This window comes from Eptesicus fuscus, chromosome 1, assembly GCF_027574615.1.
Source record: "Eptesicus fuscus isolate TK198812 chromosome 1, DD_ASM_mEF_20220401, whole genome shotgun sequence".
Lineage (NCBI taxonomy): Eukaryota > Metazoa > Chordata > Mammalia > Chiroptera > Vespertilionidae > Eptesicus > Eptesicus fuscus.
Genome location: NC_072473.1, coordinates 128342837 through 128360703, shown reverse-complemented (window position 1 = coordinate 128360703; position 17867 = coordinate 128342837). Strand labels below are relative to the sequence as shown.

Here is a 17867-nt window from a genome sequence, read left to right as displayed (position 1 = left end):
TTTGTCCACCATCCAGAGCTGAGGGATCAGTGCTGACATGTACACATAAGGAACTACTGGACATCGAAATTGGGTCTCAAAAGAACTGGTGGTCCAGGGGGAAGCTCGCTACAGATTGATTCATTTGCCTGTCAGCATAACTATTATTGCTCGTCTCACATTCAGTTCTTATTAGTATATATCTAGTGACATATGATCTCGCTCATCTAGGGGAAATGATGAACAACATAGACTGAGGAATAAGAACAGAACCAGAAGCAAGGAGGCATCGATCGGACTATCGGGCCTCAGAGGGAGGATAGGGGAGGGTAGGGGGAGGGTGGGGGGAGGGGGAGAGTTCAACCAAAGGACCTGTATGCATGCATATAAGCCTATCCAACGGTTAAGTTCAACAGGGGATTGGGGCATGCGTGGGGAGAGGGGTGGGATGGGAATGGGGGGATGAGGAAAAATATGTGACACCTTAATCAATAAAGAAATTTTTAAAAAAAAATAAATAAATAAATAAATAAAAATACTATCCATGGTGTACACCTCAGATTTCATTGATAGCTGATGCTCTCTACTCGTATTAATACACTATGGTCATATATGGGGAATGTGCATGTCTTTAGGTTGATCTTCAGATCGTCATTTAGAACAAGTTTCATACTACACAAAAACCAGGATGTAAAGGTCATCTTTCTATCACGTAGTATTACACTAGATTACAGACTTTTTTTTTTTTTCATGTAACTCAAGAAATGAATGTTACCTTTTCCTAATTTATTTTTCATGTTTACTGCTGAAATTGATAACTTTCTTTTTAAGGGACTGACCTGGAAGCTGATACCCAAGAAATGGTGATACTAATGACTAAGGGTGAACGTGGAGATAATCCTGACGTCATTGGGCAACCTTACGCAAATCCAGAGCCCATTGGAATGCTGGAAGCAGGTATATTAGTAATTAAGAATGCAATTTATGTGTTTTCTGATTTTCACAATATTATACCTTTAATAACCAAAAATAACAAACGTAATATTACATGCGTAGACTCACATATAATGATATTTTGAACATTCCTTCAGACCCAAAAATAAATGACTGCCTGACTTAGAGATAATCAGATAGAGACACACACCGGTTTGCAGGCAAATTGAATTATAAAATATGAAAACATTTTCTTACTTCTGAGTACAAGTACTTGAAACCACAGCTAATAAATCTTGGATTCTCTCATGATTTCTGCAGATAAAGCATTTGAAATAATTATCAGCTGTATGAAATATACAGACACACTGAAGTAGATTGTCCTACCAGCTTTAATATAATTTGTAAAATTTTGGGAGAGTTCTTAATTTCAAAACTGATATATGCTCTTACATAATGAATTCAAATACAACATATTAATTTTCAATGATCATCCTTGGATACTCTAGTTGTATTGGAAAGAATACAAAGGTACTTTAATTTTATGACTTGGTTGTCATAAATTATCTTCTTGAGTCACATTGAAACACCTGACCTGAAATCCCATAACTACTAAAATAATGAGTAATCACTCCACTGATGTTTCTTTTTCTATGTGTAGACGTGGATACCTGTTCTTAGATTCTGTCAAATTTTGAATTCTTCTGGCTCAAAAAAACAATTGCATTTTAGTCCTTTCCCCAATGAAGCATCAAGTGATTGAATTATGAAGTACCAAGAAATAGTCCCGTTTTCATTTTCTCTGATCAGGTACCGAGGGTGCAGGCGATCATCAATGCTCAGGGCAGGTGTGAAGAAAACAGCTATGCTAAACATGCTCACTGTCACCACTGTCAAATTTAATGAGTCCATGTTCCTTGTAGAAATATAGGTACTATGAGATCATGTTTTGTAGTCATATCAAATATGGCATATTTACCACTGAAATTGATAAACCTTTTAAGGGCCTGTCCTGGAAGCTGATCTCCAGGAAATGACTCAGCCAAAGACTGATGGTGAGGATGGAGACGAGCTTGAAGTAAAGGGCGAGATGTTACTAAATCTAGAGCACATTTACATGCCAGAAGCAGATATGTTATTTATTAAGACTGCAATTACAGAGACAATAAAGCATCAAACAGACTGTCAAATTACAGCAGGAAGGTTAGGGAGAGGTGGGGGAGATAACAGATCAACTGAAGGACTTGTATGCATGCATATAAGCATAACCAATGGACACAACAACGCTGGGGGGCGAGGGCATGTATGGGAGTGGGGTTGGGGTGGGCAATGGTAAGATATGTACGCATATAATACCTTAATAAAAAAATGTGCTACAGATGACAATAAATAAATAAATAAACATAAGGGGAAAGGAACAAAGCAACTAAACTGAGGAGAAAAGATATAGTAAGTAATATGAGTATAAACCTTAAGGAAAATGAGAACTAATGCAATTAATAAATGAAAAGGATGGCTCTTAGGAGAGATACGTAAGAAGAGATTCCATTAGTTACATAATCTTGAGGAAAATGAAAAAAGCCTAAGTGTACCCAATAAGGAACATGAACAGCAAACCAACAGATACTGAGTATTTTATTAAATTGAAAATAAAGATATTCTTGAACACTAAATTAATATTTTCAAAGAATGGATGGGATGGTTCGTAGACCAGGAAAACATCTTTTATCTAATATAATCCAGTAGCACCTGAACATCTAAAAATAGAGTATACCGTGGGAAAATTTCAGAAATTACTTCAGATTGTCCATCCTAAGCTCTTGTAATTAATGACATGATAATATATACATGAAACTTGATGAGAACATATCTTAAGCATTCTCAGCACAAAAAAATAGAAGTTAACTAGGCAAGTTGAGGGATGGGTTAATGACATACATTTACCTTAGTAATCATACCACAATGCATAATACAGCAAATCACCATGTTTTACTCTTTCAATATATACAATATTTTTTAACTATTCCTCTAGAAAGTATTTAGAAAGCAATGAATTTTAGAAACCAAAGTTTTTTTTACTTGTCTAGGTATCTTTCTCATTCTCTCATTCTTCCTTCCCCTCTGCTTCCTCCTCCCTCCATTCATTCTTTAAGTGTGTGTGTGTGTGTGTGTCGGTGTGTGTGTGTGTATGTGTGTGTGTGTGTGTGTGTCTGTGTGTCTGTGTGTGTGTGTGTGTGCTTGCGTGTGTGTGTATTGTCTTTATGGTTGTTTTTCTGTATTACTGTAAGGCATTATATAAATAAGCTTCACATTGTGGTATGAAAAATGATACTACTGACGTAAAATTCGTGTGATTGTAAAAGTGATTATACAAATTGAAACTCATACAGTGTGAGAAAAGCATTATTTATACTTACACAAGATCTACAGATGGAATTGGGGATACGTGGCTACCCTATTTAAACAATTGCATAAAAGGGCTAAATGAGTCCAGAAAAACATTTTTGCTTTTTCTGCACCATAAGGAAGTAGCAAAGGCAGTACAGGCCTTTCTGTTTACTTCACATAGGCAGGAATAAATGTGAAAATTCTGTTTTAGCTACCTTGTTGTCAGAATCGAAGCATTTCTTGTAAATGTTTTTTGTTTCTTAGGGGTTTTCTGTTGGATGGTGTTCAGATTTTTCAAAAAGTTTATACATTTCTTGCTTAGTACTTAAAACCACCTTTTAATATGTTCATTTCATTTCCTGTATTCTGAACTGGAACAGTCTTTTTTAGTTTCTGAGTACCAATAGAAAGAGTGGTGTGATTAATCAATATTGGTAAAATATGTGCATGGATGTCTGTCTTATAAATTCTAAACTTTGTCCTTTGTATACCTTTAATGTCATCTAAATGTAATGAGAATAAGGAATGTTCCCACCAGTTCTGTTTCCTTGCAGGAGAAGGGAAACCACCCGTTTAAGGGAAGATGATCTGAAGACACACAGATTATTCTTTTTTTTTGTTGTTGTTCACACAGATTATTCTTAAGTTGGATACTATAGTGTTAAATAAAGTTCTCTCAATAAAGTTTTGCAGCATTTTCCAAGGAATCTTGCAAATCTTTCGTGAAGCATATTCCTAAACACTTGATGCTATTGAAAATTATGTCATTTTCTGACGTTTCATACTACAATTGAGCTTTCTCATGCAGATATATTTGTACATTGGTATTGTCTCCAGCAACCTTGTTATATATGACTAGAGGCCCCGTGCACAAAATTCATGAACTCGGGGGTGGGTCCGTCAGCATGGCCTGCGCCCTCTCGCAGTCCAGTAGCCCGTGGGTGATGTCCAACTGAGCTGGCAGTTGGACAACCTTTCCGCTGCCATGGAGGAGGGAGAGGCTCCCGCCACCACCTCTGCACTCGCCAGCTGTGAGCCCTAGTTCTGGGTGAGTGGCATTCCCCCTGTGGTAGTGCACTGACCACCAGGAGAAACTTCTACGTTGAGTGTCTTCCCTTGGTGGTCAGTGAGCATCATAGTAACCGGTCGTTCTGCCGTTTCATTCATTTGCATATTAGCCTTTTATTATAGAGGATTATTGTTCCCAAATGGCTATTTCTAGATAGATTCTAAGTTTCACTATGCACAACCCAATCATTTCTGAATGCTAACAAATTTTTTTCTGTTTTTGAAAATTACGCTATATTGGCCGGTTCGCTCATTGGTTAGATTGTCATCCCTCAGGCTTACCGGACTTGGAATCAATTCCCCGTCAAGAGTACTTACCAGATTGCAGGTGCTATCCCCTGCCCCAGTCTGGTCATATGTGGGAGGCAGTCAATCACTGTGTCTATCTCACATGGTTATCTCTCTCTCTCTCTCTCTCTCTCTCTCTCTCTCTCTCTCTCTCTCTGTCTCTCTTTTACTTTTTCCCTCCCTCTGTCCCACCCTCCGCCCTTATCCCCCTTCCACTCTCTAAAAAAGCAATGGAAAGAATATGCTCAGGTGAGAATTTTTTTTAAATATGCCTTTGTTTCCTTCTCTCGTTTTACAACAACACATTGAGACACGCAGTACAATGTTAATAGAATTGGGATTAGTTTTCCAAACTCCTTATTCCTGATAGGTGATGGGAAATTTTTAACATTTCACCATGTTCACAGTGGAGTGAAGGAGGTTCCATTCCAATCCCGCTCTGCTAAGAATTTTAATTTGGAATATATGTTGACCTCTATTCAGAAACTTGTGTAGTTGTTGAACTGATCATAGGATTGTTCCTTCCATTAATCTGTTAATATGGTGAGTTACATGGATATGTTCCTAGTGTTAATGACATCTTGTATTGCTTCGATGGATGGGCGCTTGGTCATGATATTTTATTCTTGTGAGTAATCTCTTGATACTTTGTTTAGGTTGTTAATGAATGACCACACGAGCGACATTAGCCCATATTTAATTTGATGTACACTAGCTTCCTGAAAGGAATTGGTAGGTAAAAACTCTTCCTCTGTTCCATGCAACAGTTCTCCACAAGGCTAGGAGAAATGCAGCAATAGGCTTTCTCATGATCATCTCTATCTGGGCAGCATCTCAGATTTTTAGTATCAGAGCCTACTTACAAGGGAGAGACAGAAGGGGATGGTTCAGGTGCCCATCACATCCACCTTTGTAGAATGCACATCTTCCGTGCAAAATACCTCCTTATGATGCAGTGATTCCGAAAGCTACAAGCTCTAGGTTCTATGCTGATCTCAAACTTATACACCCAGTAAAGTAAAATCGTGGCTCTATAGTCTAGATAATTTCGGTCTCTCCTCCATGGTCATGAATGACTTGACCACATCCTCACATATGTACTTATACAAATAGCTCCATTTATTAAGATTTTTCATAAGGGGAATAATCAGTCACATATATAGAATATATACTATCCATTCCTACTTCTCTAAGCTGGATTCCATACATGTATCACCTCATTTAATCCTCACAATGATGGTGGAACGAGATGTACATGAAACGTCATTGAATCCCATTCGAAGCAGATTTGGGGTTTCAAGTTCTAAGTAAGAAATCCTTCTTGTTTCTCAATGTAAACGCTTCTCAAAGTGTATACAGGAAAAGGGATGTTGTACGTGATGACTAGTGATAGGCTGTAAGTGATCTTTGCCTAGCAAGTTGTTGGTCTAATCAATGGGATTTAGAGTACAGGATGCAGTACTGCTGCACAGCAAGTGACAGAGAACTGAGCCTAAATCCCAGCACCGTTATCTGAGGGTATTGCTAAGCCATACACTGACCGAATGACCACAGTTATATTCAGAGAAACGGTGACCGTCTGGAGATGTATGCACGGTAACACAAGCAAACAAGTTAAGAAAACAGGGGTGAATGTATTTAATTTATGGAAGTGAGCAAATACCTTGTATGCATGACACAAATCCCAGACTCAGAGAAGGCAGCGATTCGTCAAAGTATACGTGTAAACATGGTATTAAAATACGTTTCTGTCACGGCCAAGTTTTTGAAACATATTCTCCATGAATGTTCCACTTAGCGTGTCTGTCCACAAAGTATCTGAAAGCATAAGAATGATTGGGAGTAGGGAAAAACCACACTTGGGGCCGTTTTCTTGACCAGGGCTGCCCTAGAGATTTCAATGCTCTGTGGCCTTGGCAGGAAAACCTCCACTCCTCCTCAGGAGCCAATCAGCCCATAGGCTCATACCTGCGCATGCCCATAGCTGCGCGCGCGCGCATTTCAGAGCATGCCCACTGCTGCGCATGTGCCTTTCACCCACGTCGGATGCTGCGCATGCGCTTTGCTGACCAATTCCCTGAGGAGAACTGCGCAACAGGCGGCCGTGTTCCTTCCATTTTGATTCGTTCTCGCTGGTTGACATCCAACTGGTAGGTTCACAGAGCAGCCCTCCGGGACATTAATGAACTATGGGAGACTGAGAGGAGAAGGCCCGCGGGTTTCGGTGGGGGCAGGGCTGCGGGTCCTGTGGCCTCCTAGGGGGAAGGTCCTCGAGGTCAGTGCCTTTGTCCTCTCGGGCATCATGGCCGCCATGGCCCTTGAAGTCCTAGTGTGACCTGGACTAGGAGGGTGCGGGGCCGACCAGGGCAGGGGTCCGATAAAGGGTTTGGGGGACATTGTTTCGGGTGTCTGGGTCCGGGAGGCACCTGGAACGGCCCACAGAACACAGAATCCACAGTCCTCCTTGGGGCCCTGGGAAGGGGGGGCGGGGCGGGCGGCAAAGGAAGGGCCTAGAAACGGGAATGCTGAGGGCCTGCCCCGCCGAGGCCCTGGAACTGCGTCCCCTCCCTCCCGAGGTGTGAGCGCCCCAAGCAGAGTCCCGAGGGAGAAACGGGCCCCGCCCTCGGTATGGCGTCTGGTCACCTGTGCCTCCTGGTAACGCCAAGCAGCACAGGCACATGGAGAGCCCGGAGCCTTCCCCTGCGATCCGGCTGAGCTTACCTGACGGGAAATGGGCCTAATCACTGGAGCGGGGCCACAGCGGTGGTCACTCAAGTGTGGTTTCAAGCAGTATTTTCCCCAATGTCTTCCTCAACGGGGAAGGCAGCTGTGACAGCAGACGTCGTCCCTTCTCGCCTGCTTGAGGTGGTGGCAGTCAGCAGGGCCATGACCTCAGTGGCTTTAAGCCCCTGTATTTGCGATCACCGGAAAGCCTGTGCTCTTACTTTTAAAGTACTTTTAAAGTTAAAAAAAGAAAAGAATCATTTTGCCATGGAAGTGATATAGTTACCCCCTTCAGTACATTTTCCTCATCAAATTGTTCTACTTCCAGGGTGAAATATGAGTCGGAATGTGCCATCCAGAGCCGATTGGAGTACTATCCTAGTTGAAGATAAAGAGTCTGACCAGCCGGTTGGACCTGTGGTTGTGAGTGCTTTGATATTTGAACTGTCTATTACCAGAAAGGTATTTTCCTGTAAGTTTTGTTGAATGCCTCTAGGTACAGTGTTAAAAGTTTCCGAGCTGATAAGGGAGTAGCATTGGCCCAGGAGTGTTCCTTAGGAAGGAAACCTTGATCCAGGAGGTTTGCACTCTGGAATTGCCAGTGCAAATACCCACTAGGTCTCCTTTCTCATGCTTATTAACACAGACTGCCCATATCCATCCCAGGAGAGATGAAAAGAGCTTCAGATTTAGAAGTCCTTGTGGGCAGCTGCTATCAAAGGAACCAGGCAGAGGGAAGAGAAACAATATTAAGAATAAATAGATCATATCTAAAATGCCTTTATTCTTATTTGTGATTATACCTGTGTGTATAGTATGTATATTTTTATGATTGTCATGCATTAACAACAAAACCTTCCATTAACGCACACACACCCCTAGGACCAGCAGCCCAGTGATGAAAAACCTAAACAAGAGGAGTCACCCCCTGAGAATCTGGATGTTACACCTGAGGAAGAGGAAGCAGATGCAGGAGCACCTGAGCTTCCAGGTGAAGGGGAAGGGAAGAAAACTGCCTGTGGAGGGCAGTGGGTCTCTCTGATTATCATATTGTGCATACCATAGCTGTTGGAAAGTCAGTGTAAAAAAAATACACAGGCCGCTGGTGTGTTCACTGGCTGAGCATCAACCTATGAACCAGGAGGTCATGATTGAATTCCCAGTCAGGGTATAAGCCCACTTTGCAGGCCCCATCCTCATTGTGGGACATTCAGGAAGTACCGGATCAGTGATTCTCCCTCATTATTGTTTCTGTGTCTCTCCTTTCCAGTTAGATGTCAGTTAAAATACATCTGTAGATATCAAAACCTAAGTGACCTTTACAATGGAATGACCGGAACAACTGGTCATTGAGACGTGAACTGACCACCAAGGGGCAGACGCCCCAATCGCCAAAGGGGCCTACCAGCCAACTTCCTGGTCCCTACCACCAGCTGGCAGGTCCCGCTCAACCAATGACAGCCATGCCCTGGGCTGGGACAGGAAACTAGGAGTGGGTGTTGGCAGACACAGATGGCGAGGGAAGGGGGGAGGGAACCACATGGTGGCCGCATGCAGGCAGCGGGGAAGGAAGAGGTGGAGAGGCAGAGAACCTGATTGGCCCTGATCCCAAGCCAGGCCTTCAGACCCCACCCATTCACATATTCGTGCACCAAGCATCTAGTTTAATTTTAAAATGCAATGTAAAAATTTGCTGGAAATCCTATACTGCTTTTCTTTACCTCAATTATTTCCTTCTATTAGTGTTAGCCTATCCACCTAGGTCTGTCCATTCTGCCACAAATGGCAATATTTCATTCTTTGGTATGGTCTCATAATATTCCAGTGTGTATGTGTGTGTGTACCACCATTTTTTATCCACTTGTCTATTGATGGGCACTTGGTTTGCTTCCATATCTAGTATAACGCTCTAATGAACACAGGCAAGCATCTATTCTTTCTGATGACTATTTTGGAATTCTTCGCATATCGGTTTAGAATTTATAGTCACCGGATCATAATGCAGTTCATTTTAAATTTTTTGAGGACCCTCCACCCCGTTTTCCTGAGTGACTGCATCGATCTGCATTGGGCCAACAGTGCACGTGGGTTCCCGTTTCTCCACATCCTCATCACAAGATACTGTTTGTGGGTTTAAGTTCATTGAAGTTTCCATGCGCATTTCTCTGATAACTAGTGACATTGAGCATCTTATCATATTTCTATTGGCCACTTGTAAGCCCTAAGAGTCTATTCAGGTCCTCTGACCAGTTTTTAATTAGATTTTTTGTTTGTTTTGGTTTTGGTATTGACTTACGAGACCTCTTTTTTTAAAATATATTTTATTGATTTTTTACAGACAGGAAGGGAGAGGGATAGAGAATTAGAAACATCAAAGAGAGAGAAACATTGATCAGCTGCCTGCTGCACACACCTCCTATGGGTGATGTGTCCAAAACCAAGGTAAATGCCCTTGACCAGAATCGAACCTGGGACCCTTCAGTCCACAGGCCGACGCACCATCCACTGAGCCAAACCGGTTAGGGGTGTATGTCTTCTTTTTAATTTTTGGATATTGACACCTTATTGTATGTACAATTAGAGAATATCTTCACCCATTCAGTAGGTTGCCTTTCCATTTTTTTATCCCATTCTTTGCTTTTCAAACCCCTTTTAATGTCTGATCTATCTCCTTGAGAACATAGGTCATAAAAAATATTGCTGAGAGAAATGTAAGAGATTTTATTGCCTGTGTTTTCTTCTAGGAGGTTCATGGTTTTCAGTCCTACATTGAAATCTTTAGCCCATTTTGTGTTTATTCTTGTGTGTATGGTGTAAGAAGTTGGTCTAGTTTATTTTTGTACATGTTATCTGTCCTATTTTGCCAACTCCATTTACTGAGTAGACTTCCTTTATATAATGCATGTTTTTGGCTCCTTTTTAAAATATTAATAGACCATAGAGACATGGGTTTGGTTCTGGGATCTCTGTTCTATCCCATTGATCTATATTTTCTGTGCTTTAATTTCCTTCTATAAGGGAAATGCTTTTGGTTTCTTCCAGGTGAGTATATTACCTTTGGATTTTTCACATATAGCCTTTATTATGATAAATTATGTTTTCTTTATTCCCGATTTGCTAACAGTTTCTATCATAAGTAGGTACTGGATTTTACCAAAAAAAAATGTGTTTTTTGCTGTATCTCTTGACTTGTTCACATAATCTTTCGCCTTCATTTTGTTTTTGTTGAGTATCACATTAATTGATTTGTGGGTATTGTACTGAACTTGCATCCCAGGAGTAAATGCCTCTTCATCAGGGAATATGATTTTTTTATTTATTGAGCAGTTTTGTTTGCCTGTATTTGGTTGAGGATTTTTGCATCTATGTTCATCAGAGATATTTGCCTATAATTTTCTTTCTTGTAGTGTCTTTATTTGGTTTTGGAATTAGGATTATGCTGGCCTCATGAAATGAGCTTGGGAGATTTCTCCCCTCCTCAATTTTTTTAACAATAGTCCTAGTAGGATAGGTGTCTGTGTTTCTCTGAATGTTTGGAAAAATTCACCTGTGAAATCATCTGGTCAGAGACTCATTTTTTGGAAGTTTTGTTGTTGTTGTCGTTGTTGTTGTTTTTGTTTTTTGTTGATTTTTTACACAGGTGATTTCATTAGTTGTAATAGGGCTGTTCGTATTTTCTGTTTCTTATTAATTCAATTTGGAAGGTTATATGTTTCTAAGAATTCATCCATTTCTTCCAGATTGCCCCACTTGTTGGCATATGCTTAATCCTAAAATTTTCTTATATTCCTCTGTATTTCTGTGGTGTCTGTTGATAATTCTCCTTCATTTCTTATTTCATTTATTTGAGTCCTCTCTGTTTTTTTAATGAGACTGGTTAAAGGATTATCAATCTCTATCTTTTCAAAGAACCGGCTCCGGGTTCTATTTACTTTTTGTTATTACAAATTTTAATGTTGACAATATTACTGGCATACAACTTCCCCCGCTTTGGCCGACCTCCTCCAATTTCCACATGTGCCTCCCTCGGCCTTCAAAAACATATTGACCATGTCCATCGGGTATGCATATATGATCTTTAGCTAATCCCTTTTTCTTTTGTATTTACTTTTTAAATTCTACTGTGTTTATTTTCACTCTGGACATTCTGATTTCCTTCATATGACTTTGCACTTACTCTGTGCTTTTTCTAGTTGCTTTAGGTCTGAAATTAGGTGATTTGCTTGAAATTAGATCATTATATTTTAATTGTAATAAAAATACTATCCTGGTGAGACCATGTGTCCCAAGATCCGGGTGAGGCCTCGTGCACCTAGGCCCGGGTGAGCCCAAGTGGCCCTGGGTCTGGGAGAGGCCAAGCGTCCCTGGGTCCGGGTGAGACCCTGTGTCCCTGGATCCGGGTGAGGCCTCGTGCACCTAGGCCCGGGTGAGCCCAAGTGGCCCTGGGTCTGGGAGAGGCCAAGCGTCCCTGGGTCCGGGTGAGACCATGTGTCCCTGGATTGGGTGAGGCCTCGTGCACCTAGGCCCGGGTGAGCCCAAGTGGCCCTGGGTCTGGGAGAGGCCAAGCGTCCCTGGGTCCGGGTGAGACCATGTGTCCCAGGATCTGGGTGAGGCCTCGTGCACCTAGGCCCGGGTGAGCCCAAGTGGCCCTGGGTCTGGGAGAGGCCAAGCGTCCCTGGGTCCGGGTGAGACCATGTGTCCCTGGATCCGGGTGAGGCCTCGTGCACCTAGGCCCGGGTGAGGCCACGTGCCCCTGGGTCTGGGAGAGGCCAAGCGTCCCTGGGTCCGGGTGAGACCATGCGTCCCTGGATCCGGATGAGGCCTCGTGCACCTAGGCCCGGGTGAGCCCAAGTGGCCCTGGGTCTGGGAGAGGCCAAGCGTCCCTGGGTCCGGGTGAGACCATGTGTCCCTGGATCCGGATGAGGCCTCGTGCACCTAGGCCCGGGTGAGGCCACGTGCCCCTGGGTCTGGGAGAGGCTAAGCGTCCCTGGGTCCGGGTGAGACCATGTGTCCCTGGATCCGGGTGAGGCCTCGTGCACCTAGGCCCGGGTGAGCCCAAGTGGCCCTGGGTCTGGGAGTGGCCAAGCGTCCCTGGGTACGGGTGAAGCCAGATCCTGGGTCCGGGTGAGGCCGTGCGCCCCTGGATCCATCCGGGTGAGGCTGGGTCCCAGGCCCGGGTGAGACCACGCGCCCCTTGGGTATGGGTGAGGCCACGTGCCCCTTAGTCCGGGTGACGCCGTGCCCCTGGGTTCGGCCGAGACCAAACCAGAGGGAGTCGGACCTCCATTACCACCATTTGTCCACCATCCAGAGCTGAGGGATCAGTGCTGACATGTACACATAAGGAACTACTGGACATCGAAATTGGGTCTCAAAAGAACTGGTGGTCCAGGGGGAAGCTCGCTACAGATTGATTCATTTGCCTGTCAGCATAACTATTATTGCTCGTCTCACATTCAGTTCTTATTAGTATATATCTAGTGACATATGATCTCGCTCATCTAGGGGAAATGATGAACAACATAGACTGAGGAATAAGAACAGAACCAGAAGCAAGGAGGCATCGATCGGACTATCGGGCCTCAGAGGGAGGATAGGGGAGGGTAGGGGGAGGGTGGGGGGAGGGGGAGAGTTCAACCAAAGGACCTGTATGCATGCATATAAGCCTATCCAACGGTTAAGTTCAACAGGGGATTGGGGCATGCGTGGGGAGAGGGGTGGGATGGGAATGGGGGGATGAGGAAAAATATGTGACACCTTAATCAATAAAGAAATTTTTAAAAAAAAATAAATAAATAAATAAATAAAAATACTATCCATGGTGTACACCTCAGATTTCATTGATAGCTGATGCTCTCTACTCGTATTAATACACTATGGTCATATATGGGGAATGTACATGTCTTTAGGTTGATCTTCAGATCGTCATTTAGAACAAGTTTCATACTACACAAAAACCAGGATGTAAAGGTCATCTTTCTATCACGTAGTATTACACTAGATTACAGACTTTTTTTTTTCATGTAACTCAAGAAATGAATGTTACCTTTTCCTAATTTATTTTTCATGTTTACTGCTGAAATTGATAACTTTCTTTTTAAGGGACTGACCTGGAAGCTGATACCCAAGAAATGGTGATACTAATGACTAAGGGTGAACGTGGAGATAATCCTGAAGTCATTGGGCAACCTTATGCAAATCCAGAGCCCATTGGAATGCTGGAAGCAGGTATATTAGTAATTAAGAATGCAATTTATGTGTTTTCTGATTTTCACAACATTATACCTTTAATAACCGAAAATAACAAACGTAATATTACATGCGTAGACTCACATATAATGATATTTTGAACATTCCTTCAGACCCAAAAATAAATGACTGCCTGACTTAGAGATAATCAGATAGAGACACACACTGGTTTGCAGGCAAATTGAATTATAAAATATGAAAACATTTTCTTACTTCTGAGTACAAGTACTTGAAACCACAGCTAATAAATCTTGGATTCTCTCATGATTTCTGCAGATAAAGCATTTGAAATAATTATCAGCTGTATGAAATATACAGACACACTGAAGTAGATTGTCCTACCAGCTTTAATATAATTTGTAAAATTTTGGGAGAGTTCTTAATTTCAAAACTGATATATGCTCTTACATAATGAATTCAAATACAATATATTAATTTTCAATGATCATCCTTGGATACTCTAGTTGTATTGGAAAGAATACAAAGCTACTTTAATTTTATGACTTGGTTGTCATAAATTATCTTCTTGAGTCACATTGAAACACCTGACCTGAAATCCCATAACTACTAAAATAATGAGTAATCACTCCACTGATGTTTCTTTTTCTATGTGTAGACGTGGATACCTGTTCTTAGATTCTGTCAAATTTTGAATTCTTCTGGCTCAAAAAAACAATTGCATTTTAGTCCTTTCCCCAATGAAGCATCAAGTGATTGAATTATGAAGTACCAAGAAATAGTCCCGTTTTCATTTTCTCTGATCAGGTACCGAGGGTGCAAGCGATCATCAATGCTCAGGGCAGGTGTGAAGAAAACAGCTATGCTAAACATGCTCACTGTCACCACTGTCAAATTTAATGAGTCCATGTTCCTTGTAGAAATATAGGTACTATGAGATCATGTTTTGTAGTCATATCAAATATGGCATATTTACCACTGAAATTGATAAACCTTTTAAGGGCCTGTCCTGGAAGCTGATCTCCAGGAAATGACTCAGCCAAAGACTGATGGTGAGGATGGAGACGAGCTTGAAGTAAAGGGCGAGATGTTACTAAATCTAGAGCACATTTACATGCCAGAAGCAGATATGTTATTTATTAAGACTGCAATTACAGAGACAATAAAGCATCAAACAGACTGTCAAATTACAGCAGGAAGGTTAGGGAGAGGTGGGGGAGATAACAGATCAACTGAAGGACTTGTATGCATGCATATAAGCATAACCAATGGACACAAAAACGCTGGGGGGCGAGGGCATGTATGGGAGTGGGGTTGGGGTGGGCAATGGTAAGATATGTACGCATATAATACCTTAATAAAAAAATGTGCTACAGATGACAATAAATAAATAAATAAACATAAGGAGAAAGGAACAAAGCAACTAAACTGAGGAGAAAAGATATAGTAAGTAATATGAGTATAAACCTTAAGGAAAATGAGAACTAATGCAATTAATAAATGAAAAGGATGGCTCTTAGGAGAGATACGTAAGAAGAGATACCATTAGTTACATAATCTTGAGGAAAATGAAAAAAAGCCTAAGTGTACCCAATAAGGAACATGAACAGCAAACCAACAGATACTGAGTATTTTATTAAATTGAAAATAAAGATATTCTTGAACACTAAATTAATATTTTCAAAGAATGGATGGGATGGTTCGTAGACCAGGAAAACATCTTTTATCTAATATAATCCAGTAGCACCTGAACATCTAAAAATAGAATATACCATGGGAAAATTTCAGAAATTACTTCAGATTGTCCATCCTAAGCTCTTTTAATTAATGACATGATAATATATACATGAAACTTGATGAGAACATATCTTAAGCATTCTCAGCACAAAAAATAGAAGTTAACTAGGCAAGTTGAGGGATGGGTTAATGACATACATTTACCTTAGTAATCATACCACAATGCATAATATAGCAAATCACCATGTTTTACTCTTTCAATATATACAATATTTTTTATCTATTCCTCTAGAAAGTATTTAGAAAGCAATGAATTTTAGAAACCAAAGTTTTTTTTACTTGTCTAGGTATCTTTCTCATTCTCTCATTCTTCCTTCCCCTCTGCTTCCTCCTCCCTCCATTCATTCATTCTTTAAGTGTGTGTGTCTGTGTGTGTGTCGGTGTGTGTGTGTGTGTGTGTGTGTGTGTGTGTGTGTCTGTGTGTCTGTGTGTCTGTGTGTGTGTGTGTGTGCTTGCGTGTGTGTGTATTGTCTTTATGGTTGTTTTTCTGTATTACTGTAAGGCATTATATAAATAAGCTTCACATTGTGGTATGAAAAATGATACTACTGACGTAAAATTCGTGTGATTGTAAAAGTGATTATACAAATTGAAACTCATACAGTGTGAGAAAAGCATTATTTATACTTACACAAGATCTACAGATGGAATTGGGGATACGTGGCTACCCTATTTAAACAATTGCATAAAAGGGCTAAATGAGTCCAGAAAAACATTTTTGCTTTTTCTGCACCATAAGGAAGTAGCAAAGGCAGTACAGGCCTTTCTGTTTACTTCACATAGGCAGGAATAAATGTGAAAATTCTGTTTTAGCTACCTTGTTGTCAGAATCGAAGCATTTCTTGTAAATGTTTTTTGTTTCTTAGGGGTTTTCTGTTGGATGGTGTTCAGATTTTTCAAAAAGTTTATACATTTCTTGCTTAGTACTTAAAACCACCTTTTAATATGTTCATTTCATTTCCTGTATTCTGAACTGGAACAGTCTTTTTTAGTTTCTGAGTACCAATAGAAAGAGTGGTGTGATTAATCAATATTGGTAAAATATGTGCATGGATGTCTGTCTTATAAATTCTAAACTTTGTCCTTTGTATACCTTTAATGTCATCTAAATGTAATGAGAATAAGGAATGTTCCCACCAGTTCTGTTTCCTTGCAGGAGAAGGGAAACCACCCGTTTAAGGGAAGATGATCTGAAGACACACAGATTATTCTTTTTTTTTGTTGTTGTTCACACAGATTATTCTTAAGTTGGATACTATAGTGTTAAATAAAGTTCTCTCAATAAAGTTTTGCAGCATTTTCCAAGGAATCTTGCAAATCTTTCGTGAAGCATATTCCTAAACACTTGATGCTATTGAAAATTATGTCATTTTCTGACGTTTCATACTACAATTGAGCTTTCTCATGCAGATATACTTGTACATTGGTATTGTCTCCAGCAACTTTGTTATATATGACTAGAGGCCCCGTGCACAAAATTCATGAACTCGGGGGTGGGTCCCTCAGCATGGCCTGCGCCCTCTCGCAGTCCAGTAGCCCTTGGGTGATGTCCAACTGAGCTGGCAGTTGGACAACCTTTCCGCTGCCATGGAGGAGGGAGAGGCTCCCGCCACCACCTCTGCACTCGCCAGCTGTGAGCCCTAGTTCTGGGTGAGTGGCATTCCCCCTGTGGGAGTGCACTGACCACCAGGAGAAACTTCTACGTTGAGTGTCTTCCCTTGGTGGTCAGTGAGCATCATAGTAACCGGTCGTTCTGCCGTTTCATTCATTTGCATATTAGCCTTTTATTATAGAGGATTATTGTTCCCAAATGGCTATTTCTAGATAGATTCTAAGTTTCACTATGCACAACCCAATCATTTCTGAATGCTAACAAATTTTTTTTCTGTGTTTTTGAAAATTACGCTATATTGGCTGGTTCGCTCATTGGTTAGATTGTCATCCCTCAGGCTTACCGGACTTGGAATCAATTCCCCGTCAAGAGTACTTACCAGATTGCAGGTGCTATCCCCTGCCCCAGTCTGGTCATATGTGAGAGGCAGTCAATCACTGTGTCTATCTCACATGGTTATTTCTCTCTCTCTCTCTCTCTCTCTCTCTCTCTCTCTCTCTCTCTCTCTCTCTCTTTTCTCTCTCTCTCTTTTACTTTTTCCCTCCCTCTATCCCACCCTCCGCCCTTATCCCCCTTCCACTCTCTAAAAAAGCAATGGAAAGAATATGCTCAGGTGAGAATTTTTTTTAAATATGCCTTTGTTTCCTTCTCTCGTTTTACAACAACACATTGAGACACGCAGTACAATGTTAATAGAATTGGGATTAGTTTTCCAAACTCCTTATTCCTGATAGGTGATGGGAAATTTTTAACATTTCACCATGTTCACAGTGGAGTGAAGGAGGTTCCATTCCAATCCCGCTCTGCTAAGAATTTTAATTTGGAATATATGTTGACCTCTATTCAGAAACTTGTGTAGTTGTTGAACTGA

At 41.2% G+C, this 17867-nt stretch overlaps 1 protein-coding gene across 1 annotated transcript in view; it reads left to right on the top strand.

Moving 5' to 3' along the window:
• Nucleotides 1–6991, top strand: part of LOC129149994 (P antigen family member 3-like) — a 29585-nt gene extending 22594 nt beyond the window's left edge. The window contains exons 3-4 of the mRNA XM_054719996.1: nucleotides 1943–2004; nucleotides 6916–6991. Of these exons, the coding sequence (XP_054575971.1) occupies nucleotides 1943–2004; nucleotides 6916–6991 (138 nt within the window). The remainder of the gene's footprint in view (nucleotides 1–1942; nucleotides 2005–6915) is intronic.
• The last annotated feature ends 10876 nt before the right edge of the window (nucleotides 6992–17867 follow it).